The sequence below is a fragment of the Lagenorhynchus albirostris genome, chromosome 14 (genome assembly GCF_949774975.1).
Source record: "Lagenorhynchus albirostris chromosome 14, mLagAlb1.1, whole genome shotgun sequence".
NCBI classification, from domain to species: Eukaryota; Metazoa; Chordata; class Mammalia; order Artiodactyla; family Delphinidae; genus Lagenorhynchus; species Lagenorhynchus albirostris.
The window spans coordinates 47159459-47186704 of NC_083108.1; the positions used below are offsets into that span (position 1 = coordinate 47159459).

Consider the following 27246-nt stretch of genomic DNA (forward strand, 5'->3'; position numbering starts at 1 on the left):
TACTGCCACCCGGACTCCCGACTCGGCCGCTGGTCGGGGGAGGGGTGGGGAGAGCCGGGCGCCTCACGCTCCCGGCCCCGGCCCCGGCCCCCGCCGATGTGTATTTATGAACTCGATTAACGGAGCCCTCACCGCACACACAAAGCCCTTTCTTCTCCAGGGAAGGGACGGGGTGGGGGAGGGCCTCGCAGACTGGAACGCTTTCTTTTTTTTCTTGAAGCACAGAAGTTTTAGTTTGAAAACGAGATGAATCATTGACGTGTGTCTTGACACAGTTTTTGTGGTCATTTCCATTCACGTGAGCCACACATTTTCTGGGAAAACTTAGACCAAGGGCCTGAAAGATGCAAGCGTGGAGAGTGAAAAAATAAACGCCACGGGCGTGCGCGGGTGTCAGGGTAACGGCGGACGACGCTCGCGTTGGGGGAACTTGCTGTGAGACTCTCAGCTTCCTTAAAAGTCACGCTGAGCGGAGTACCAGGACGAACCTCTTCCTCGTCACCTGGAAAGAACTTTCCGAGTTTGATAGGGGAGCGCTTGGCGTCAGCCCGGTTTTAAGGGCTGCTGGGGGCTTTTTATTTTTAAAAAGTTTATTGAAGTTTGCACAGTCGGTAGTTTTGCTCATCTGCAGTTTCTGGGCATTCAGCTCGCCTGCCTTTGGAATGAATTCACGGTGAAAGTTCTGTTGATTGTGGTGCATGTGCTACCCCGGGCTTCCTAAAGAAGATTTATTCTCATGCACGTAGGATTTTATGGGCGGTCAGTGAAGCTGTCAGTTGGCGGTGTTCGCAGGGCAGTCTTTGACAAGTCGGATTGCAGAATAACTGGGACGGAGACCTGTGCAGTCCTTAAGTTAATAAGCAAAAAAATGGCAAGTGAAAATGAGTAGAGGGCATTTTATTCTTTTGTTATATTGTCACATCGCAAAAATATTCCGGTATCTTCTCCATGAAGATACAGCATCTGTGTTTCAACTGCCAAGTTCTAAATAAAACATTTACGTTAAAAACAAAGATTTAGCTTCCATTTTCTGGGTGGGCACGGAACACAGTGGTGGTCTCCTCTGTCAGATGCTTGGAAGGCTCCCAGAAGAGCGAGTGGCCTCAGGTGGGCTGGCTGAGCTTTGGGGTGAGAAGCTGAAGACAGGAATAAAAATAGTACAGTCCTCACTGAAGAGTGGATTTGTTTCTCTTCAGGGCATGCATTTACCTGGAAAAACACATATTTAGATGAGCTATGTCAGATGAGTAATTGTGATATTAGTAGCGGTCTTGGAGCAGTAGAATGGCATTCTACGTGGCTCCTGTTAAATCCCTAGCCTTTTCGTCACTATTTTCCTTCCCCTGTGTCTTCCAGGAAGGGTCTCCATTTTCCAAAATGTGTTCGAGGAGTGTTCTGTCCATTATATTGTTTGGAAGGTCACACTTGGATCCTAGAAAAGCCAGGGAGGTATTATTATGACAAATATTCTGGCATAGTAATAATAATAAGCAATGAGCAACACTTTGCTATCAGCAGGCATAGCAAGGCAGCTTTGATTTGTTTCTTTTATGAAGAACTGATTAGTAGTTTTGCAACTAAGAGATAAAAATGGTGATTTTGTTAGAGGAGTGACAGTATTTCAAAACCTTGCAGATTACTTTTCACCAGTTTGAAGGAGGCATTGGAAACCATGAAAATGCAATGCGCCCTTCTAAATAAAACATGAAGTTCTGCATTCAATCTCCAACTTGTCTCCTACATCCATACTATTTCTTTAACAAACAAGGTTCAAAAGATATTTCTGCTATGGCTGTCATTTCTGATATCATAATTTGAAACTCGTGTCTCAGGGGAGTAGTTTACATAAGGCAGGTACAAACATTAAAACAAAATGACAGTTAAGTTTGGAGTTTTTGTTTCCAACCAAATCCTTAAAAATAAAGACTATCAAAAATTCTATTAATAGTTGAATTTATTTGGGGTACTCATAAATTTAGCATTTTGAATAAATATCTACTTTAAATTTTGCACGATTTTTTTGTTCGTAGCAAACTTTTGTGTAATTGTCCCAATAACCTGCCTCCTGGGAGTGGCTGCCAGGTTTCTGGCTGCAGTGGAGCGTGCTCTGCTTGGTCTCCTTACGTACTCTAAAGTGCATTATAACTGTTAAACACCAAAGAGATTCACTTTTCTATTTGTGAAAGCTGCGAACTATATTTTGAAACATGCAACTGTTTTACCCCTTCTGCTCTCAGAGCCCTAGCATCAAAATTCTCTCAGTCCACACACAAAGTCAAGAAACTTACTCTGTCCTTAATGCTGCGAATCTTCAGAATAACCCTTTTTGTCTAATGGAACCGAGCGTGAAAGCCAGTATTTAGAGGCATGGATGGTCAGACAATTAAATGAGTTACCCTCTACCCCGTTTGCATCATTTGGCTATTTATCTCAATTCCTGAGAGTAACCATGAGATTTGAATAGATTACCTGCCTGAAAATAGTCCTGCTATCCGCTTGTTTTCTGAAGTAGCAAGTCAGTGACATCAAATTGGTCAGTTATGACCTACTTCTGTCTTTTCTTGCTGGCTCTTTATTCTATTTCTTGTGGTGCTTCTCTGATGGAAGTTTCTCTGCCATTTCACCTGATAAAAACAATTTTGGGGGAAATTTACTCCAAAAAGCACTTGTAAGAAGGAAAAAGTGGTCCACTTCATAAAGGTGTGATATATTCAGTAAGAGCTAAGTTATAAAGCTGGTGAGGAGAGAGGGGAGCACTTAGACATGTAAATGGCCAAGTTAAACACAAGACAGAGTTAGGATATCTGGACCCTCACGTGTTCATAAACCCATACCAGGGGTCTCTAGAGAGAAATGGTGGGAACCAGGGAGAAAGACAGCCCCAAAATACCTTGTTTAACTTGGCTGTCACAGTAGCTAGCCCTTTGTAACTTGGCACATTTTGAAGTTATCACACTTAGAATTGACCTTTTTCCTTTTTCCCATTTACCTTCTTTTGTACTTATAAAGTGTTTTTTTTTTTTTAAGGAGAAGTAATTTATTTAGAGGTGGCAAAAATATAATGAGGTGGCAAAAATTCAGCTCTCAATTTAAAGAAGAAATGTAAACTATAGAATTTGAAAGAAAAGGCAATGGGTTTTAAATCCATAACCTTTCAAAAGTCAGAAAACCTATCTACTAGGCTGTATTCTCCGGTGGAATAGCTCTTGAAATTGTAGGTGTTAAAAAAGCCACTGCAGGGAGCTTGTACTAGCGCCTAAATTTAATAGAAACATTAAAGTCTCCAATCCTTATTTAAGCACATTTTTTTTCAAAGTCAAAAATATGTTTCCTTATAGGTAGACAGGTGAAGTATAACTAAAAAAAAAAAAAAAGTGGTTCTCTTGTACTCTGTGTTTTATTTATTAAAAAACAAAAACAAAAAGCAACTCCTTATCACTAGAGGTTCAGTTTTGGTTTTGGAGATGATGCCATAGTAAGGAAACTATTGCATTAAGACAGTAATAGTTTGCTTTTAATTAAAACCTGCAATATAGATTTTTGCTCAGAATTATTTTTAGATAAATGAAGCATGACTCCCTTTTTTAATAACTAGATTTAACCTAAGGTAAGTTTTTTAAAAAAATATTGAGAAAGTATCTACATATATTCTTTTTCATAATTGTGAGGGCAAAATACTAATTCTGCAGCACACAGCAATGTATGCATTTACTTTTGGATTTAGATGCTAAAAAGCCTGATTATTGGAAACACTGCAGAAGCTCAGTGTTTGTACCACCTTCAAACAGTTGCAGTTGGACTTTTATGCATCTATCAAGCAGGGACTGTTTCTTCCCTCTACCACCTCTAAATTATACTGACTAGATGTTGAAGTCATTAAATTGATTATAGTCCAATCAGTAGACAATCCTACATAAACAAAAACAGCAATTACAGTTGGCACGAATCCCATGAGTGCTAGTCAAACTTCCAGGACTGATGGTCCAGTGAGTCTTTTCCAAAATGCTGGTTTCACAATTTCAGCAGTTCTGGCAGCATCTTCCTAAAGGGAGGGAACAAAAATTCGTAAGATTCCACTTGGCCTTAAAAACAAAAACATCTGTTTGATGCCTGAGTGGATTGTTGGCTTTTATTCATCCAGTCAAAAAAGGGTGAAAAATAGGATATTGAACATAAAAGCGTACATGTAAAAATGAAATTACAAAGGGATTTGAGATTAGCAGCTTTTTATAAAGCAAGCTGTTAATAATTTTTCTTTTTTGTTTTGCCAGAGTATTCCCATATCCCTTAAAATCCATTGTAGTTATTGACAGCAGTGATGTCTAATAGTGATGACAGAAGTTTTCAACTTTTTGCTTTCAGTAATTATACTTAGTTCTTTTTGCTAGCTTGTTTGGGTCATTGCAAGTCTTGTAGCATATTTGTAGGATATTTCTTTTCATCTTACAGGAACATTTTTGCTCCCTTCCTTTTATTTTTAAAGGAAGTCAGTTTTTGAGAATTGGCTAGTCTGGTAAATTCTAGTGAAATACTTGTTCACATAAATCGAAACATAATATCAAACATACTTGCTTGAGTTTTCATTTTGATGTAAAACCATGCAATGAGGAGAAAGAGGTTTTGATAGTAGAAAAGAGCAATTCTACCAAGGTCAATTAAGAATTTTATGAAAGGTATGTTTTTCCTATTAACTGTGCTTTATTAATTCATCTGACAGAATTCACATTGCTGGTTTAATGTCACTAATTCTGTTGCCATAGAAGACATTCTTCATGGCTGGATTTAATGAATACCATGTTGAGTTTTTAGTTATTTCGTAGAGAAAATAATTTTAAGACTTGCAACATATTTTAGAAGCCTTATGGATTGTTTAAAATGTAAATGTTGTCATTAAGTAATATGTTAAAGAATGCTCTTGAATTGAATGAAATTTTGATACAAAGGCTGATACTCTGGCTAAGTATTTTCCCAGATGTATTTAATTTTTTTCTCCACTGACTCCCATTGTGCTGTCAAAGGTTAAAGTTAGTTCTGTGGGGGGGATGCATGCAAGTTTCTAATCCCATTTCAATTAAATCTGAAATATGTTCCCATTTTTTGTTTGGGGATTACATGGTACACTAGCTAGGATTGCATATACCTTGTTTGCTGTAATGAAAGTGTACTTGTCTGATTTAAAATACGTTCTGCAACAATATTATGAGAAAGCAATTAAAACTTAAAGTTAACATTAGTAAATTTAAATAGCCCTGTTATAGTATTAATCAAATAGTGTAAGGAAAGCTTTTAAATGGTTTAAATAATTATGCAACTCTTGGCATAAAAGCCTAACACAAGATAAATCTTTGAAAACTAAGAATTGTGGCTTTTTTTTTTTTAAACTTTAATTTTAGGCAGCTTGGGCTTTTAGCATGCATCACATTCCACCTCTAGTATAAGTAATTATGCCAGTTTAGTAATTATTAGAGATGAAAGAAATTCAGTAAGACATGAATTCTTTAAAACTTCAGTAGCTTCAGTTTTAGCAGGCATAATGATCAAGTAGCAGTTACCCAGCTGCCTGGGGACCCTGCCACAGCTACAGGCACTGGGCTGATCTTGGGGGTATCATTATTATGGCAGCACACACTACCGTTGGCATTTCTATTCTAGATGTCTGATTGCAGAGGTTTATAATTTGGTCATTAAAAAAAAAATCCAGATTCAAAGATTACTGTCTAGAAATTCCCCTTTTTTAGAAACCCCTCCCGAAAAAGGATAAATGCTTACATTTAAAAATTATTATTTTAAATTGGACACCAGTTTTAATTTCATGGGATAGTAAATGCTTTGAAAAATTCTGAAAAGAAAAATATATACGTAAATTTGTCAGTTGCATGTGTATGTGTTGAACATGTGTTGCGCATGTAAAGCCTTGTTTTCAAATGAAGATGATTTGATTTGGAAAGCATATACTATTCATGCATGAGCATAGCTGTCTCCCACTGAATGTGGTCAAGTGACTGACATTCAGAATACTCATTTTCATAATTCTGTAGGAATTAGCTTTGGTTTCAATGAAAATTTTTATATGTGTGAAATCAAAAGGTTTCAGTTATCACAACTCTGTATGAGATATATACATAAGCAATATGTACGCACATACAAACATACTCTGACGTTCTATTTAAAATATACTTTGGTTAGCGAATTCATAGTGTTAATCACTTTTTAAGGAAAAAAATGGATTGAATTGGATTTTGCCTAATAAAAATTGGTATCATTGTAAAGAATAGAATTTTTTTTAGAAATTAAAATCATTGTACCATTGAGGTTCATTATTTCACTGAAATTATTTCTCCTTTCTTTCTCAAGATTGGCTTTTCCCCAAATTTCTTATCCCATCAGCGCACTATGAGAGATATTTCAAGATGGAAAGTTATTTACCTGACGGGAACGAAGGAGATACGTGGTTCTCGTTCTCAAGTATAGACAGTCGCATATATTCATACGGAATACATTTGTGAAAACCTATGAAGAGCTGAAGGGTCAATAAGGTGAACGATAAATTCCTGTACTGAAGGGGTGCTGTGAGCAGGACTCTAAAACAATATTACAATTTTTTAAACAGTATGTTGACTCTTAGAAACAATTTCTGGCATTTCAAATGTGTTCCTTAATGTTATTCCTTTCCTTTACAATAGAACCAGATTAGGTCTAGTAAGCGCGTGAATATGACTAAACAGTATTTGCTTTCAGCATTCCTAATGATTTAGCGTGTCTCAATTGTTAGAAGTGTTTTAGACATATGCTTTCTATCACTAGTATCACACTTTAGTCTTTTCTTATTTTTATACATTTAAGGGAGTTAAGTATTCACAAACACCACTCTACCAAGTACCAGTGAAGCCAAAAGAGAACTTCTGGTTGGGAAGGTGGTGCTTCATGAGTTCCAGTGAATGTTTTGTTCATTAGCTGTTGTACGGAGTCTGAGATTGCTCTGTGGAGGGTGGCTTGGGGCTGTCAGTGTGTAATATACAAAGTTAGATGTACTTTTTGCGGACATGAGGCAAGGGGTGAAAAAGAACTGTGGACTCAAGGGAATGCATATTCATTCCTGGAAAGAGTTGAGAATAAAAGCAGAAAAAATCAGTTATGGTCATAAGTATTGTGACTTGGATATTAGTGCCAGCAAGGAGATGGCTGTGGAGTGGAAAGGGCGCAGGGGGTGAGCTCTGATTTGCTGCCTGCACTTTTTGACAAGTCACCTTACCCTCTGTTCTCCAGGATTCGGATTTCCTCTCCGTAGACTGAGGGGGCTCATTTCATCGTTCAACAAGTTGTTTTTCGTTTGTTTTTTCTACTGCTTATTTTGTCCCACGCACTGTGCTAGTTCCAAATACTCAGTTGTGAACCAGACATAAGCTTTGCTCTTATGAAGCTTAGAGTTTAGAAAATTGGATGAGATGTTAAATACTTTCCATTGCTTTTTAATTTGGGGGAAGAAAGGAATGCAAGTGGTGGGAGATATGTGTATATGGTATATTCACTTTTCAGCAAGTTGGGTCTGTTAAAAAAGTTAGATAAAATGAGTTTCAAAAACATTTTTGGCACCGAAAGTTTGGTGAGTTATACTTTTTGAGAACGGTGAGCTTTGTTTTCTCTTATGATTAAAAGGTAGATACGCTCACTTGAACTGAAACCACTAAATACAATAGAATATCTATTTCCGACTCTTTTTGGATTTAGGTCATTGACTTTGCAATATCTTTTAGCCCTCCTAAAAGATCTAGATAATGTTTCTAAAAGCTAATTGTGTGACACTAAAGTAAATTTTTTAAAATTTCAAAGAATTTGTGGCATCCTTGAAATAATTGGAGGCTCTTGGAGAATGTGTATGATATTAATATTAAGAAACAGCAAAACTAAACCTCAATTAAGAGTCCCTAATTGCTATATAAAATCGAGGTGAAACAAGTCATGAGGAATTCATTCCATTAAATATTCAGGAATAGAACACTAAAGAATGAACCAAGTTAGTAATGCAACGTCCATAGCGCAGGTTTAATTATTATTCCCCAGGGAAATAGGTGAATGCCTTGAAATAAACTTTTACAGAATCATGGGTCTTAAGCATAAGACACTTTAGGGACAATGATATTGGTTGTCTTGATGGTCTTCATGTTCAAAGACGTGAGTGCAGAATCAGCGGTGATGGTGGAGTGTAACTGACCAGAGAGAAACATGATCACATGAAATCCCTTTTGCTTCCTCCAGTATCATATATGTCATTTTCATACATATTGCATCACTACATCAAATTTTTAATCTTCAAAATAAAACCATTACAAGATAATAACAGCATTTTATAGCTCCCGTTAATTGTAACTGTTTTTTATACTTGCTGATTTGCATATTTAAAATCCAATATGAGTATGATGGTCTGGCAGACCCCTGGAATGGCTTCCTAGCTCTGTCTTTGCCTCTGGGTCCCTCAGGCCAGGAGAGGGTCAGCCAGGTGCCTGACTCATACTAAGTGCTCAGTAAACTTCTGTGGAACCTAACTCACTTTTTTTTTTTTTTTTTTTTACCAAAGGAATGTGTTGATGACTTCTGAGTTCCCTTCTCTCTCTAACATCGTAGAATTCTCATATTGAAAAATTGTAATTCTTGCAAGTTGATCAGTAATTCATATTAATGGGGCAGGGATGCTTTTAAAATTGTGAACTTGATTGGGTTGTAGCTGAGAATAAAATCAAACAGCAGAGGTTAGAAGGTCTTACTTTTCACTGTGATTTCTTGTCCAGACCCCCTATTTAGGGAGCTAACAAGAAAGAAACATGAATTACATACTGAACCATTCTCAGGGCCTTTATAAGGATTCTGACTCTGTTCAAACTCTGGAATTTTCATAGAGCAGCTTTCAGCTTCTAGATGAGAACCTTGGGCCAGTGACCAATTCACCCCACTAGGGGTTTGTCGTATCTCAACGGGTGCAGCCCTAGTAGCAGCAGCTACCTTGAACTAGGGTTTGTCTGTATGCGTGAGTGACTCACCAACTCTATATTTGCCTGGGTCTCGGGTGGGTTTCTGCAGTGGGCATAGGTGTGAATCTGCAGCTGTGCAAGGTCAAAGTGTGTTGCTTTAAGGCCAGCATTTTAATTTAGTTTGATTTACGCTGGCTCCTCCTCTTCAATTCGTGTCCATCCATTTGCCCAAATGCTGGTACCATTTTCATAAAGCAGCATTTCCCAAACCTTTAATGATTTCCCTCGCTTCGCTCCTCCAGGCTTAGATTGTAGATTCTCAGGTTGGTTTTGTACGATAATAAAGGCTTGAATATTGTTTTCATTTCTTAAGATTCATCTCACATCTTCTGTGGGGCTTTTTCTGACCCACCCGAGTTAGAATGACTCCTCTCTTTATTATCCCTTCCATATCTCATATGTCATAGAAACTATGACAATACCATGGTGTTCTGGTTTCTCGATAAGCTTTTTGAGAGCAGAGTTCTGTGTTTCTTTTCTTTGAATCCCCATAGCCTAAAATTAGGTGGTAAACAAACAAGCCTACAAATGCACAAACAAATGCATTAATGCACTCCTGGGTTTAATCAACAAATATTTACTGCACATCCATCATTTACCAGTCCTGGAGTGCTAGGAGCTGGGGCTGCTATGGAGGAGACAAGATAGGGTCTATGCTCTTGGGGAGTCACAGCCAAGCAGTGGAAATACATTAAATGAACAATTCAGTAGATACTAGTAATTTATAATTAGGTGAAGGGAAAGCCCTGGTGTTATGAGAACATTTCCCAGAGATATGAGTGAGGTCAGGGAGGGATCCTGGAGGAAGCACTTTCAAACCAAATCTGAGGTTTAATATGTTTTTTGTTGTTTTTTTTGGTTTGTTTCTGAGGTACGCGGGCCTCTCACTGTTGTGGCCTCTCCCGTTGCGGAGCACAGGCTCCGGACGCGCAGGCTCAGCGGCCATGGCTCACGGGCCCAGCCACTCCGCGGCATGTGGAACCTTCCCGGACCGGGGCACGAACCCGTGTCGCCTGCATCGGCAGGCGGACTCTCAACCACCTCGCCACCAGGGAAGCCCCAACTGTTCTTTAAATAGGTGTTCCACCGTTATTTAGAGGAGGAGAATTATAGTGGCAATGTCTTCGGCAGCAAACTGGGCCATTCTTAGATGGCAATGCATATATGTGGGTATCTGGAGTATCTTTTATTCCCAAACAAAAGTGGGAGCTCTCTCTGTTGTCTTCCCTAAGTATATTTCCTAGAAATCCCTCCATATCAGCACTTAAGACCTTTCCCTTTATTCTAACAACTGTGTCCATTGTATGATGTGCTATCATTTATTTCTATTTTTTTATTTGTTTATTTTACTATTTACAAATGTTGCTTCAGTGAGCACACACACACATCCTTGCTAACGTGCGATTATATATATGGTGTAAATTTTAAAAATGGAATTGCTGGATAAGGGGAACACCCATTTATCATTTTGATAGATATTGCAGATGTGCCCTCCACAGAGGTAATGCCAGTTCACACTGCTGTTAGCAACAGGATTAGAGAGTGCCTGTGTTTAAATACTTTATCTTTACTGATGTGGCTTGTGAAATAAACAAAATGGTATTTCATTGACATTTTAATTAGCATTTCTGTAATTATGAGCATCTTTTCATATGTTTACACAACCATTTGAATTTATTTTTCTGAGAATTGCCTTTTTATTTCCTTGACTCTTTTATCTTTTGGTTTGAAAGAGCAGCTCATGTTAATAAGAAAATTAGTCCTTTTTCTGACTTACATGTTGCAAATATTTCCCCCAGTTTTCCTTTTGACTGTGTGGGTGGTAGTTTTTTTTCCTCTGCCATACAGAAGTTTAAATGTTTTAATTTTCAGTTTTGTCAGGCTTTCCCTCTAACTAATAGAGTTTGTGTCTGACATAGAAAGGTTTTTTCTTTTTTCTGATCATTCTTTTAGTTCTGTCTTCTCATTACACTGGCTTCAGAGCCTTGTCTGCCCCCCTTCACCCTTCTAGGTCCAGCACCCAAGCATATGTGTGGAAATATAATAGGTGCTTGGCAAACATTAAATAAATGGGTCAATAAAGTATGGTGGTTAAGAGCGTGGGTGTTAAGTCAGACTCCCTGGGTTGAAATTTCAGTCTGTGGACCTTGGGCAAATTATGAAATCACTTGGAACTACAGTTTCTGTATCTGTAAGTGAGGGTAATAACAGTACCTAATTCATAGGGTTGTTGTGAGAATTCAGAGTTAATTCATGTAAGCGCTTAGAATAGTCTCTGTCAGATAAGAAATACCTAGTAAATGTTTCTTACTCTCACTCTCAAAGGTCTTCTCCCTTTTGTGGGGAAACCCTTCCTCCCATGGGCTGCAAGTCTTTTCTGTGGATTTCTAGGTACCCGTGTGGCTGGACACAGCTTTCAGAGGCCTGCCTTGGATGGGTCCCTTGTGGACGTCTTCGCTGGGTTCAGTCCACCATGACCAGTCCCTTCCCACTGGCCAAAGCAGCCCTTGATTCCAAGCTCCACTTTGCTTTGCCAATGTAGAGAGAGTTCTGAAGGAAAAAATCCTGCAGAAATTCCAATTAAAAGATAATGGAAACATAAAGTGGAGCTAATTAATTTTAGAGCCTCTGCCATCTTCTTGGTAAGTCAGGTCTTTGTGGTTCTTTGCAAAAGGGCCATCACTAAATGCTAATTTGCAAAGGTAGGCTAATCGTTCTTGGGAGAGGAGGTAGAGACAAATAATTCACGTATCATTATGAAGGTTTAATCATAGTAGATTGATTAATAATCCTTAAACTAAAAAGTTTAAAGAAAAAAGGTAAATCTGGGCTTGAGTTTATAAAGGAATTAGCCGAACAAGGGGATGATTTTCTACATCACCATACCCATCAGGAAATTGATCGAGAAGCATTTTCTTCTAGGCTTCAGAGAGGGATTCTGTGTTGTCTACAAGTGGTACGAGTAGAGGGTGTAAAGATGGAATGTGTCTTGCTGGCTGGCTGTTACCTGCCAGTCGCGCCTGGCTGTGTCTAGCTGCTGCTTTAATTTTATGTGAAACCTTATTTGGGGGCAGATTGTCTGAATTTTCTCTGCTCTTCATTTCTTCTTCATTCTCTTCTGCAGTAAGTCCTAACTGTTCAGTTTGCTTTACTTTTATTTCCCCTTGCCTTCCGTTGCTCATTTAGTCACCAGTCCTCTCTGTGTTTAGTTCATGAAATCACCCAGTCCCCACTCCCTGATTGCTGGGCTCTGACTGTCCCTTCGGGCTTTAGAAACCCAGCCTGTGCCATTGCCCACTGGTTGACCTCAGTACTCATTTGTCTGATACTCTGGGCAGACACTACCATGTCTTTTTATTTTAACTAAATTATAACCGTCATAAAGTTGTCTTTCTATACGGACAAAGCCTAAAACCTTAATACATCCAATCAGATGACTTTCAAATATCCATTTATACTTTTTCCTTCAACTTTAATGCTAAACGAAGTGAAAGAAATAGTAATTGAAAATCAGGGTGGAGAGAGTCAAGAGGGTTGTGCGAGGCCACTTTTAATAAGCGGAATATCCTTAAATGATAGTAAGTGACAAAGGAAATTCCACTTTGAGATAATTTGAAATAGATATCCTAGAAGACTCTTTAGAAAGGGCTGGGGTGGCCTTTCAGTTCCCTAACAAGTCGGCCCTGGCTGGGGCTGGATGTCTTGTTAGAGAAGAGGCGAGAGGCCAGGGAAGTGCAGTGGCCCGAGCGGGGCAAGGATGCTGGAGCACCCATCTACCCTGACGTCTGCAAGACCGGAAAAGCTTCTGTGCCCCATCCCAAGTCACCAGGACTTTGTGATAGAATAGGGAAGAGTCTCAGTCTCTTGATTTCTGATTCTAGGAATTGCCTCTCACAGCTGTACACATTCTAGGCTGTAGAAGGTGAAGTGACTTTCCCCATCCCTCTCAGCCTCTCAACAAAAGCCAGAATCCTAGACCTCCTGCCCTGTGAGAGTCACCTTCCTTAGTCTAGTGTTAGCTGTCAAGGTCTCAGGCTTTTGTCCCCTATCAGTGTGTCCCAATGAGTTGGCCTGAGGGATACCATGCCTAATGACCTGGTTTTGAATCCTGCATGTTATGAAACCTACTAAGCCTCAGTTTTCTTACCAATAAAATGGTAAGAATCTATTTCACAGGGCTGTTGTATTAGGTAACACATGTAAGATGCCCAACAGGTATCTTAACAGCCTCTTAGAAAGTTTGTAAGTAGTAGCAGCTTTTGATTATGGGTGAAGTCCACGGGGAAGCTGAGGAAGCAGACACAGTTCTTCCTCTTCATCTTTCCCTCTTCTGCAAAGTCCTGAGGTGTGCATGGCGCAGTCTGTTGCTGCCTTGTCTCTGTGTAGAACAGAAACTATTCTCCCTCCTGGAGAAGGCCTAAGAGGAATGGTGTAAGTTTTTATATTCAACTTTTAGTAACCATTCACTACAATGAAAGGGGGGTAATGGAGCTGGAGCTCTGGTGGGTTCAATCTTTATGGCAAATACTTTGTTTTGGGGCACCTCTTTAATGTTTCTAAAGACACTGTGTATCTATTTCATTTGATCTTAAGTGAATCTTGTCAGTTATCATTGTCTCAGTTTTATAGATGAGGAAACTGAGGCACAGACACAGCTGTATGTCATCCCATTAGCACGGCTGAAGCAGAAAAAGAATGTAGATTTCCTGACTTGAAAACAGGCAGGCTTGAGTCTCAGAATTTTTAATAGAAGAAGCCAAGGCCAATCTTAAGCCCAATCAAGAGGTGGAAGTAATTAATCCTCTGGCCACCACATTCTCCCCTCGTGTGTTCCTTTTGCTTTAAGCATTTTGATCTCAGTTCCCTCTGCTGTTCCACCCCCAACCCCCAAAAGTTACTTCTACAAGAAAAAAAAAATGATATTAGTCAGTTACACCTGAGAGAGAATTGAAAGCAGTGGAAACCTGACAAATCCCTAATTGTGTGATTAAAGGCTTTGGCTTCAGATAAAAGAATCGTGCGCCTCAGAAAGCTGATCTGGGAGGTGTTTTAGAGAAGTTCGGGGTGGGGTGCGGTGCTGGAGTGAGGGACCCAAGAGTGTTTTCCCATTGCTGGTGAGCTCTCAGCAGAAATACTTATAGAGGTTGAGTGGACTTTCAAAGGTGTTCTGGTTGCTGTCACTGAAAGGTCAGGAGATTTGTTTAGGTCGAGCCCTCCACCAGTTTGAGTGATAGGAGAAGTGACCGATGACTGTGCCTGGAACATTGGAGCAATGCAGCTGACTTTGGGCTGAATAGTTCCTGGTGATGTCACGTTGGGTGTTTTAAATACACTGTGTGGAGAAGCTAGGGGGAAAAAACAATTCACATTTCCCACTGGCAGGTTACCATCCTAAAGCAATGTCTGCTTTCTTTCATTTGAAATATGCCACTTTTCCATGCAAATTTGCTTTGTTGTTGTGACAAGATAGACACACGTGTTGGATGTGGGCTGTCCCGAGGACTGGTGGGACATCGATGCCATCTATGGAGGGAATCGGGCACGACCCGTCACCATCCCTGAAGAAATGATGCCAATTCTGATGTCTTAGAGATGAGAGCTCAGAGACGGCACGTACTTTTTTTTTTTTTTTATAGTGTTGGCTAAATACAAACTTTCAAAAGGGTTGGATTTTTTAAAATTGCAAGCAGCAAGTAGTAGAATTGACCAGATTAGTGTCCTTATTATTCTTTTAAGAAAATAGAGTGAGATCTCCTGGCTCACCATCTGAGAACATGTTCCTTCTCCAGTGAAAATTATGTTTCCGAATGTTATATATATGTGTATATTTATGTATATATTTCGTACTTATTAAAGCACATGGTAAAAAACCAAAATGGTTAAATATGGTTACTTATCAGCTATTCTGCCCTATGTGTGATTGATTTAGTTGATTTTACTTTATGCATATTTGGGGATTATCTGATAATAAATCATCATTTAAAACATTTATGTGTAATATATACTATTTATATCTATATCTATGCTCATTATCTTGACAAGTCAGGATTGAAACAATGTAAGTGGGAATATATTTCCACAAACGACTATTAATTTATAGTTACTAAGATAATGGCATACACGTTCACTTTCAGTTCTATCTGGGTAGCTCTGTAAATTGTGTATTGATTATGCTAATGGCCCTGGTGTCTTTATTACTTGTCTGCAGATACATGCAGATGGAATGCACATTTGGCAAGGTTGTCATTCTGTAGGAAAAGGTGCCTTATTAAAATCTGTTTCTTGGAGATATTGCATTAGAACTAAAGCAAAACATTAAACTCATGGAAACATAAGCAGTTCTTGTGTTCTAGGAAATGAAAAGTACAGTTAAAAAGTTAAAAAATGATGCTCTTTTATTCCCTTTGTTTCAAATTCCTTAAGGAAAGTGTTTCAGAAATGATACTAAATCAATAATGATCTATCTTTATAGTTTATTTTTGGTTGTGTGGCCTTTCTTGTTTTGTTGATCAGGCTGAAGGAACCTTAGACATTTAGGGTTGCCTATATTTTAAAATTTATTGGCCCAACTAAAGGAGAACAAAATGAATTTTTTCCAATTGTACATAAATTTTCTTCTTTTTGTAACAGCTCATAAGTCATAAATCACAGCCTCACTTTTTGTTCTGATCTTTCATTATACAAACATGTACCTTATTTTATAGGATTTTTCTCTTTCCTTCTTTCTTTTTCGCTGAGCCATCATGTTACCAAATAAGTTGTTTAGAAACTACTTTTTTATCTTCCTGAATGGGATCATTTCTTAGAAATGTGGGCTGTACACTTACTTGTATGCCAGCTCGTAAGGAAAGAAAAAAAAACTTTAAAAAATGTTGTTTTAAAATTATTTTCCACTTTATTTTAGTGACAGTTTGATCCCCAGTTTGTTTGAGAACCAGTTGGAGCTTTGGAAGGGGAAAAAGGAAAAAAATAAGCAAAATGTTTCATGCTCCTGAGCTATATGATTCCATTTAGTGGGATAATAATTAATGCTCCATCCAGATCTTGTGTTTAATTCACAACCTTTAGGCAAAACCAGTTGTCCCGTCTTTCCAATATATCATTGCAATTAAGAAGAGGAACTTCCCAAATTAAAACAAAAGCAAAAACAAAGTCACTAATAAAGAGAATGGAGTGGTAATATCTGAATGATTTTTGTGAATGAGATTGGAGTTTATCATCTCAAAATTTAAAGATGAGCATGGTTACATTGCAGCAAACGGATATTTCTTGTTCAAAGCAAAACTGTCTCCCTAAGCTAGTGTCTCAGTAATTGTTGACATAGGTAACTTTGTGTCCAATTAAGAAATATTGTTACAATTGGATTGGTGTTATCTAAAATAGCTGAAGTCATAAGAACAGTTGGTAGAAGTATCAGAAAGTATGACGCCTGGAATATAAAACTTTTCTTCCCAGATTTTCTTTGGCTGGGATGGAGTAATGCTTCCTCGCTGTGCTACTATACCTGAGGCTTATTGGTTACATTTAAAGAAGAAATAACTAGACTTTTCCCCAGATATCCAAATGCCTGAATCCTACTTTCAAAGCGTATTTCCTTTATTGTTGTAGTTGCCCTAAGAAGCATTTTTTCAAGGTACCTGGTCATTATGTGCTTAAAAACTATGCATAAATCTTTTTAAAAAATAATTTGTTTTCCTTCAGAGTGGATTTTTAGCAGTTTTAAAATCACTTGGCTGTAGCAAATTAGACCTGTATATCTGGATATTAAAAATATTTTTATGTAATATTTTTTCTGATATAAAATGGAAGAAAGGGTCCATGAGGCTTGGTTTAACATTGAGCATAAGGATGTAGAAGTTGGTTTTGTTTGTTTGTTTGTTTTTGTAGGGAGTTAGGGACTATACTCAGATGTTATCAACAGCCCCTTCTCAGTGAGCCAGCGATGTTGAGCATGAAGGTATCAGGGTAACTGGAAGAATCAGGAGTCTCAAATCTGGTGAGAAGAAAGGTGTATGTCAAGAAGGCTTACCAAACAAAACAAAAACAACAATAAAAAGACATTGGAGAGTTCACTGGAAACCCTTCATCTAGGGGAAAAAACAAAACCAAACCTTTGCAGGGTAATTTTTTTCTTTTTCTATTAGGTTAGATAATTTTGAGTTTGTGTCCCCACTTTAGTGTTTCCATCTCATATTTGCCCTGTTGACTTGTTATCATTTTTTGTGGTTTCTCGCGCTATTTTCTTCCACATGAAGGCTAAGCCTTTTAATGTGAATGTTCTAATGTTTTCATTTGGCTTTATATTATTGACAGTAGTGGTCTAGTGTTATTACCTTGTCTTTCAAAAAGGATCATGAACTACATGTGGAATCATGTTAACTTAAACTAAGGGTTAATTTTTTTTTTCCTAAAAGATGGAACAAAAGAAAGTTATTAGAATCAGTACCTGTTTTTGTTCTTAGTCAAATTTTGCATTTATGTTCCGTTGGCTTTGTGTGTGTTTGAAATAAGATGAAAGTAAAGGGAATCTCACCAAAAACCTCTTAAGTCCCAGGAAGTGTCACCGGGGCCTTTGTAAATCTCTCGCACTAGATGAAAAAGTTAGCTGGTGTGATTGTGATATTTCTGTCCAGTCTGTCTCCACCTTTGGCTCTATTGGGATTGTGGATAAAAGGCAAAATCTGGGTGTGAAGATAGTGAAGAAAGCAAGTCATTAATTAGCCTTGGTTGATACATCTATTTTAAAGCCAAGATAGCAGGTTCATCTCTGGGACCGGCTCCGCCATACCTGATGCCTGGCTGTCACTGAGACAGCTTCCCATGTTCTTAGGGTCACAGTCAGTCCTAAGTCCTCCGAATCCTGTTTCTGGGATGCCTCCCATGACCTCCTTTCTGCTATTGATTTAGCTTGCTCTCTTGGACTTCTTCCCTGCATTATGTCAGACCCTCCATACTGGTCTCCCTGCTTCCAGGTCTGGTCTCTTTCCAAATCATCTTCTTAATCACCAGTGGGGCATCTCTCTAAAATGTAAATGTGATCAGTCGCTCTCCTTAAAATCCTTGAATGATTTCTCATAGCGCCAAGGTTAACATTTGAACATTTAGTTCACAGTAGTTCCTTCGTGATCTGCCCAATTTTCTAGCCTTGTCCCTGCCACTGCTCCCCTTTCTTTCCTCTCTATCCAGAGCCCTTCGTTTGAGTAGCACAGAAGAGCTTGCACTTCCTGGAAAGCATCATGTTTTGCATCTCTGCCTTTACATATGTTTCCTCTTTTTGGAGAGCCATCTTCTACTTGCCCTCAGTGCTACCCATTCTTTAAAACTTAGCCCAATTTTGCTACTCTTTGTGTAACGTTTTCCTGCTCTGCACCATCTGATTTAAAAGCCTGTGGGCTGGGCTTCCCTGGTGGCACAGTGGTTTAGAATCCGCCTGCCAAGGCAGGGGACACGGGTTCAAGCCCTGGTCCAGGAAGATCCCACATGCTGCGGAGCAACTAAGCCCGTGTGCCACAACTACTGAGCCTGTGCTCTAGAGCCTGTGTGCCACAACTGCTGAACCCGCGTGATACAACTACTGAAGCCCGTGTGCCTAGAACCCATGCTCTGCAACAAGAGAAGCCACCACAATGAGAAGCCCGTGCATTGCAACGAAGAGTAGTCCCTGCTCGCCGCAACTAGAGAAAGCCCGTGCACAGCAACAAAGACCCAACGCAGCCAAAAATAAATAAAAATTTAAAAAATTACATTAAGAAAAAAAAGCCTGTGGGCTTTTAAAAGTCTGTGGGCTCCTCCATCCGAGCAGTTATCCCTCCTTCTGCAGTCATTGGTTTACTCATCTCTCTCTCCCCCTTCCCCAGTGCTTGTCAGCCTTCTCATGTCATGGCACATGCAGAAAAATGATGTTTTGAAGGAAACACTTGGGTAAATGGAGAGGCAACTGGCCTGCAGTTTCCAGTTATCTCAAGCTGTACGTGGCCACTTCGAGGGCGGAAAGGATCAATATCCTTGAACACCTGAACCCGCTTTTGACCCGCTGGTTGAGAAGCTCTGCAGCAGATTGCAAGCTCCTTGGGACAAGGACCAGGTCTTAGACTTTGCATCTCGAGGGCCTTAGCCAAATGCCTATTACTGTGTGGGTGCTCAGAAAATGTTTGTTTACTGAAGGTGTGACAAGGCAACCGCAGTCCCTCGAAGGTTAAATGACTAAGGCAGGGACCTGGTTATAAATACTCTGTATGAAAGTTGGAGAGCTAAGATGGCTTTTCTTCTACATTTCATGTTAAAGATAAAGAAGGATGAAGAAGAGGAAAGAAATTTGAGTAAGATTCTGATTGGAAGCCAAGAAACGTTTTATTTGGTTCCAAAACGTGCATGTATATTTTTTTGTTTTGTGTATTTGTGTGTGTGTGTGTCTTAACCTCTCCCAAGGCTAATTTCCTCCCACTCAGCATCCTCCTACAAGGAATTTCATTGTAGAAAGAAGAGTGGCAATAAATTCATGTTTGGCATGTGCTCCTTCATAATAGTGCACCTGTGATATTTCTCTTTGGTCTTCAAGGATCATGATAGACGTGTAGAACAATCAAGCGAAACCACAGAAATTCTAAACTTCAACTGTGTGATTTTGTTTAACATAGAGATAATTCTTTTTGTCTGAGAAGATTTTAGAGACAAAGGAGAGAGCAGTACATGAAAAGGTTTTTTGTTTTTTTGTTTTGTTTTTTTCCTTTTTTTCTGTAAAACAATTTAATAACTTTCACAGAATAGAGTGGTTAGAAGATAAACATTGCAGGAAAAGTAAAAAGAGCACGTTTTTATCCTTGGCCACTTGAGCTCTTTGGACCTGTTGTCATCAGCCAGGTCTCCGCCTGGGAGGGCTGTCCCTGTCCTGAAGCCAAAGTTCCAGGAATGCTCATCCTTGGCCACCTCACTGATTGCTTTTGTTTTTGGTTCCTTTTGTTTGTTTACCTTTTCTTGAGAGTAGAAAAAAGTGAGGTAGCAGAGTAGCAGGTGGGTGTGGGCCAGATGGCGCATTCCTTCATTAGAGCCTGCTCGAGATTTTATAAACAGTGGACGATTTATTTTCCCTAAATCTGTTTTCATCTTATGGGATTTCCAGTGAGAATGCACATGTAGAGCCCAGAAAGCACAAAATAATGATCCCACCCTTTGGTTTTTGAAAAGGAGGGAGGCTCCTTGTTAACTCTTGGTAAACCGAAGGTCATTTTTCCTCTTTTCTTAGAAAGTTATCAAGATACGCCAGTTCATGGGATTTGAACATACTTGGAGGGGAGGAGTGCTTTCAGACGTGGTTTGCTCTAAATAGTAGTATCTGGTTTTCTTTTTAGGTGTGGGACTTCTAAAGATGTCAGTAAACCCTAGAAGGCCAGTCGTTGTGACCACATGTGAGCTTTAAAAACAACATCATTCTCTAGGTCTGCGTCTTTATTCCCTGTGCTGCCCCTAGGTTCTTCAGAACCATTTTTTTTTTTTTTTTTTAGATTCCATATATATGTGTTAGCATACGGTATTTGTTTTTCTCTTTCTGACTTCACTTTGTTTGACAGTCTCTAGGTCCATCCACCTCACTACAAATAACTCAATTTCATTTCTTTTTATAGAGAATGGACTTGAGGACATGGCGAGGGGGAAGAGTAAGCTGGGACGAGTGAGAGAGTGGCATGGACATATATACACTACCAAACGTAAAATTGATAGCTAGTGGGAAGCAGCCGCATAGCACAGGGAGATCAGCTCGGTGCTTTGTGACCACCTAGAGAGGTGGGATGGGGAGGGTGGGAGGGAAACGCAAGAGGGAGGAGATATGGGGATATATGTATATGTATAGCTGGTTCACTTTGTTATAAAGCAGAAAATAACACACCATTGTAAAGCAATTATACTCCAATAAAGATGTTAAAAAAACCCCAACAACATCAGACAATTAATTATTATTTGCACAGGATTATTGTTAACCTGAGGTGCATCATTTGTAGTGATTTGGGGAAATTTGAGCGTGGAATGCATTTGTTTAAATTATTTGTTTACTTATTCACCATAGGGTTCCTCAAAATAAGACCTGGGTTATAGTGCCTTTTTTATTTTCAGAAGATATCCTTGGAAGAAAAAACTTAGGCAGCTTTCCAAAATAACGAAAACATATTTTTACCAGTCCACTAGTAATGTAGTGTTGAGGCCACTTTTTCTTGAACATCTATTTTTTTTTTATAGTTTTAGGCAATTAAGTTCCAGGAGGCCATGGTCATCACATGTTCTTTTTTTAAGGCAGTATGCATATTTTAGCTGTTATGTTTGAACTTACTGGCACTATGTGGGTTGCTTTAAGATTGAGTAATTCATGCCATGGTTGTTTAATTTGGTGAAAAGCTGGCTATGACCAGAGAACAAACTATAAGGAAATGGTCCAGTTTTAAGTTTGTGTTTGAGTATTTTGGGTTCATTCATCTCTTGCCAATCTCAGTTGTTAAATAGTCGTCTTGCGTTCATATTTACATCATCCTCAGAACCCTGTGTTTCTGCCACTCTTATAAAAATGTACTGGTTTATAAGGTAGAGCCTCATGCTTCGAGGCAACCAGGAAAAGCCTCATTTATATCTCCAGCAAGAAGGACAGAGGGCCTGGACTGCATACTCACTGCCAGAAGTTTTTATAGTAATACTTTGTATCTAGGCTCTGGCTCTTACCATTAAATGTGCTTTTTATAGAGTACCAGGTTATAAATGTAGTGCAGCTACGGCATATTAATCTTACTGCAGAGATTTAATGAGGCAGTTGTTTTGCGATGGACAGTACTGGGAGCAGAGAGCAACAGAGTTTTCCTTTACCACTGAGCTGCAGAAATATTCCTTGCCTGGTAATAATTATAACCACATGATCTCTTAGTTTTTCTTTCTTTTGCCAGTGCTTTTCCATGCAAAAGTGGCTTGGAAGGAGGTCCATTTCTAGGCAGTGAAATGGATTGGAAATTGGGCTGTTTTCTCAGTGGTTTGACATTTTAACTTTGATCAGGCATGGAATCCTTGTTGCACAGAGAGAAATATGTAGGATGAGTTTCAAGAATACAGATAGCCTTTGCCAGTCCACTGAGATGGGGTTTAGATATTCATTACTTTTACTTGACTTTTATATAGGTTATAAAAAGTAAATGTGGTGAAACCTCATTTTTACATGGACAGAACAGAATTTCTGCTGGTTGGCCTTAAACTGATCCCACACTTGAAATTAATTGAAGTCCATGGGTTTATGGCCTCCAACGCTTTTAAGCCAGTGCAGTTTTTCATTTTCCCCAAATTTGTAATTTTATTAAACCAAGTTGTAGCAATAACAACGCTTATGAAGAGGAGGATGAGAAGAAGGAAGGAACCACCCACCAGGGAACATAATAAGGGGAAAAATTACACTTCTTTTAAATTTCCATTTACAAGTAACGTTAACAAAATCGGAAACAGAGAGCTGCCATTTATTCTTACAGTAACAGTTGTGTCTTTTATCCGAGTCTGAACACTCTCAGTCCAGTGCATCATAGGGACCCTTCTGAAGGGATGAGCCTGCAGGCTGGTTGGGCAGAGGTCATCTGTGATGGATGAAACGAATTCGGGTGGCCTTCTCTAGGGCAGAGGACAGAGTGGTGCCTGTGGCTGTGATGGGGTTTGTGATGGCAGTGCAGGGGGGTGTGCGGATATCTTAAAATATTGCCCTTTGGGTGGGTTTGTAGTAAAACAGTGGAGTTGGAATAACAGCTGTCCGTCCTGCAGTGGTGTTCGGGTTGGAGCAGTGCTTACAGGGACGGACCGTGTATTTATAACTCCTTGGGCTGAAGTCAGAGGTCTGAATGGCTAGCAGAGCAGTACAGTTATTTCTTATGACTGACTCTCAAAGGGCTCTATAAAAACTACATAACTAAGGCCATGTGCAATTATTGAAGTGTAGCTGCCTGTGGGAAAGAAATGGTTGACAGTGTCAGCTTTCTAGAATCTTCCTACCTCAGCTGCCATTAGGAATGGAAACTCCTAACGCAAATGAATGCATCTTTTGTTTTGTTTTTTCTGTTTTGCTTTTTTTTTTTTGGCTGCGTTGGGTCTTCGTTGCTGCGCACGGGCTTTCTCTAGCTGCGGCGAGCGGGGGCTGCTCTTCGTTGCGGTGCGCGGGCTTCTCATTGCTGTGGCTTCTCTTGCTGCGGAGCACGGGCTCTAGGCGTGCAAGCTTCAGTAGTTGTGGCACGTGGGCTCAGTAGTTGTGGAGCACGGGCTTAGTTACTCCGCGGCATGTGGGGTCTTCCTGGACCAGGGCTCGAACCTGTGTCCCCTGCCTTGGCAGGCGGATTCTTAACCACTGCGCCACCAGGAAAGCCCTAAACCCATCTTTCGAATGGGCAAGAAAGAATTCCTCCTGGATGTGGAGGTTGGCAAAAAAAAAAAAAAAAAATCTACTCTCAGGGAGAGAGTCTGAGTTTCCAGGACTCATTGTGCTACACCAAAGCATCATAGGCTATAATCGCACCCACCCCACAGAGGGTCCCTCTTAAGTGGTGACCTAAAAAACAATTCGCCAGTTGGCTGGAGCTTGCGTCCTGAAGTTGCAGCAGAAGTGAATAAGCTTGACTGGCTTCAGCCCCTGAAGGATTCTATCTGTAAATGCAGAAGTGGAAGCAAAACCATTTTTTATTAGTCTTAAAATGACCCTCATTTTAATAACTGGCCACAGTGTCAGAAGCATGGACTGGGGTCATTCTTCAGTTGTTAAGAGCTAGAGCATCATGCAGGCTTCCCTGTTTGTTTGATATTTTTGATGTGGATTTGTGTAAAGTGTCCATATCCTTGAATAATAAGGGAGGCAAGTTCTTATCATTTTCGCTGCATACTACTTAAAGTATTCAGAGTGTCTGCTTATTTAAAAACAAACAGGCCTGCAAACTTGATGCATAGCATTTAAATAATCGTATTAAAATTCAGACCTAGCAGCCACATTTCTCTGAGTGCTGTCAGTTTTATGAGAAACTGGAAAATCATGCTAAACAACTGAGTGTTCAGTGTACGCCTGCTGCCTTCCACCAAGTGTTTAACGGTGTTAACGGTGTGCCAGCCAGTTCACCATAATTGGGACAGTTATTTGTTTTCCTGAATTACTTTAATTTGGCAGTATTTTACCACTTGGTTTCACCTTGTTGGAGCTCTTTGAACCATTACCTGTTTCTTGTGTCTGTAGCTCTAGATGAAACATTTGAAACCAGCAAAGGCAAATGTGATGGATTATACAGTGTCAGTTTTGGAAAATGTAGGCATGTAGGTGCTTTTGAATTTGGAGATGACTGGTCTGTTCCTGTTTACAGAAGAAATACCAGTAAAGGACTTTTTAGTATACTCGTTTTTTACTCCCTCCCCTCCCTTCTTGTCATCATTAAATAATATTTACTAAACACTCACCTGGACACCGTGCTGTGCTGGGCAAAGTACAAGACAAACGAAAAAGATCCTGTGATTACTCCCCCAGGGATGAGCAGTCTAAACGCCAGTAGGTTGAAATGGGTACTGCGTCAAGTGTTGAGTTAATTTTCCAGACGGCAAATCAACTCAAATTACCAATTTACTTAAACACGTTTTTTAGGTTTTTTTGAAAATAAACAAACAAACAAAACTACTTGCTCTTTGATTTGGGAATTCTGCTTTTGTTTTCCAAACCCAAGAGATTATTATATGTGTTGACATGTAAGTTGATTTTGGTATATGTGAATCATTTGAAGGGTGGTGATATAGTTAAGTTTATTGCAGATGTGTAGAAAGGCTTTGGAATAACTTCCAGCCAAAGGGGAGCACCGTGACTTGTAGAAATAGGTTCGTAGAAGCACGTGACATGCAAGGTAGCAGGAAGCACTTTCCGACAGCGGACAGTGGTATGGCGGCACTGACTGACTTTTCTAAGAAGTCTGGGCTAGTTTGATCCTGTGAATTCTGTATCGTAACATTGCAAATATTTATCCTCCCATATCTAAACAAATTGACTACAGATAACACATTACATATTTCTTAGGTATCTGGACACAGTTCTTTTGTAACTGTTCATTGAAAACTCTATTTTGAGACATAATTTATTTCTGACTTTGGAGGACTTCTTGCTATTAGAAATGAATGTCCCGTTAAGTTAAGTCACAGATTGTATTATCCTAATTTTCCCTAAAGAGGCGTCTTCTCTCCCTCTGTGCTTTCCTGCAAAGAGGAGCAGTGACACTAGAATGCTTGGGGATACTTCGCTACAATGAGGCAAAAGACAGCATAAAGAAAATCAGAACGTATTTATTGAGCTCTAAGTGAAAATATTGCACGTGTTTTGCTCTCTTATGAATGATATTTGTGTATCATTCTTAGGGTTACAATGGCACTATTTTTAGTTTTCCCTCTATTTAGCTTTTCGAAACTGATAATGCCGGTTCAAGTTGTTGACTTGATTATAATTTGCAGTTGCTCTTTGTATATTTTGTTTTATTTTTTTGATGATTTTGAAAACAAGAGACATACCAGTACATTTGCACTTGAATTGGTGCTTGCAAGAATGTTATGCTATGTGGTAGAACTTATTTTGCTATTGCTGTCTAACAAACAATGGGGTAACTGTGTGTTTTGACCAGTCTATAAGTAAAGGTCAATTTTGTGCCTACGGTAATTAGCTTAGCTTACTCTAGACTTTTGGCTAATTCTGGTAATTTCCTGTGAAAGAGTATATTTAGCAGAAAAGGAATTCATTCTCAAGCACAGTGGTTTTTCCCTTTGCATTGGAGACTGTTTAATTTTAAAAGTGATTCCTCTCTCTCTTGTAAGCAAACAAAGGCTGTAAAAAAATGTCAAAGTTAACGTTAAGTGTGGCAAATTATTTGAAAGAGGAGCTGAGAAAAGGGCTTACATGTTGGAGGACAAAAGGAAAAACTCCAGTCATCACGAACTGACAAATTTTAGGGAAGTCCCACTTTTGATGCTTCTGTAATAAAATCTACAATAAAGCCCTCCTAGTGCAGCTTCAAGGAAAAAGGTGTGTCTGGTTTGGGTAGCAAGATGAAGCGCTACTTTAAAAGAACCTGTCTTTAAACACCATACTTACAGTCTTGATTTTTTTTTTCAGACCCCAACTGTGAACTTGAAGACAAGACTGAAGATGGAGAGGCAGGGGACTGTAAGAAGAGACCAGAAGATGGTGAGGAGCTGGAAGACGAAGGCGTGCACAGCTGTGACAGCTGCTTCCAGGTGTTTGAGTCACTGAGCGACATCACAGAACACAAGATTAATCGATGTCAGCTGACAGGTAAACACACCTACCACTTCTCATCTTCTCGTACGTCTTCTCTATTTCTGATCTTTCCGTTTGTTTCTTGTTTTTCAGCTGACAGGTAAACAACACTTGCCACTTCTTGTCTTCTCATACTGTTCTATTTCTGATTTTTTCCGTTTGTTCCTTTTTTTTTTTCACCCCCTCTTCCAGCTGTTACATTCTTCTACTTGAGTACCTAGGTAAGTCTAGAAGTGCTTTAGAAAGAATTCCAAGATGATGGTTTACGGCAAACTCATTGTCACAGTCATCCTTAGATTTTGAATTGTACCCAGATTTTAATAGCTAATGGATATGTTTTCATTTCCTTTTTTTTTTTTTAACTACCGTGATACCACGTAGATACAGAGCCTAACGTCGGGTGGCTAAAATAAAGTTTAAGAATACCTTCCGAATAAGTTTTCACAGAAGTTTAGTGTGCACGAACTTATTTTAGTTTAAACATCATCTCAAGAGAACTTTCACTGATTGGTCGCTCTCTGCTGAGTTTGATGCCTTTTTTGTGTTCCTATAAAGCCCAATGCTTATTCTTGAATACCACAGTGTTCACTGCATGTGTTAACTTTCCATCTCCCTCATTAGACTGGAAGCTCCTGGATGACAGGAGCTCTGTCTTATTCATCATTGTATTCTCTGAGTCTTGCACAGTGCCTGGCCCACAGAAGGTGCTCGCTAAGGCACAGAAGCTATTCTGCTATACATTTCGCGGGAAGAATCAGATTTAAAATGACAGGAAGCATGATGTGTTCAAGTTAATGGTTGGATAAAAGTAAAACTCAGTTTGCCAAGTTTCTACCCTCTTTAAAAATATATCCTGCAAGAACATACTATATGAGGCTGGGTGGGACATTTTAGATAGATATCTCTTTTTAGACTCCTGTCATT

The 27246-nt window shown here is 39.3% G+C and overlaps 1 protein-coding gene across 5 annotated transcripts in view; it reads left to right on the top strand.

Moving 5' to 3' along the window:
• The window catches only part of ZNF521 (zinc finger protein 521), a 281338-nt gene that overhangs the window by 2593 nt on the left and 251499 nt on the right, over nt 1–27246 (top strand). For all 5 annotated transcript variants that reach the window (XR_009534744.1, XM_060121176.1, XM_060121174.1 and 2 more), the window contains exon 3: nt 26158–26337. Coding sequence is in view for 4 of the 5 variants with exons in the window: in XM_060121176.1 (XP_059977159.1) it covers nt 26158–26337 (180 nt within the window). In the remaining variant the exon portion in view is untranslated. The remainder of the gene's footprint in view (nt 1–26157; nt 26338–27246) is intronic.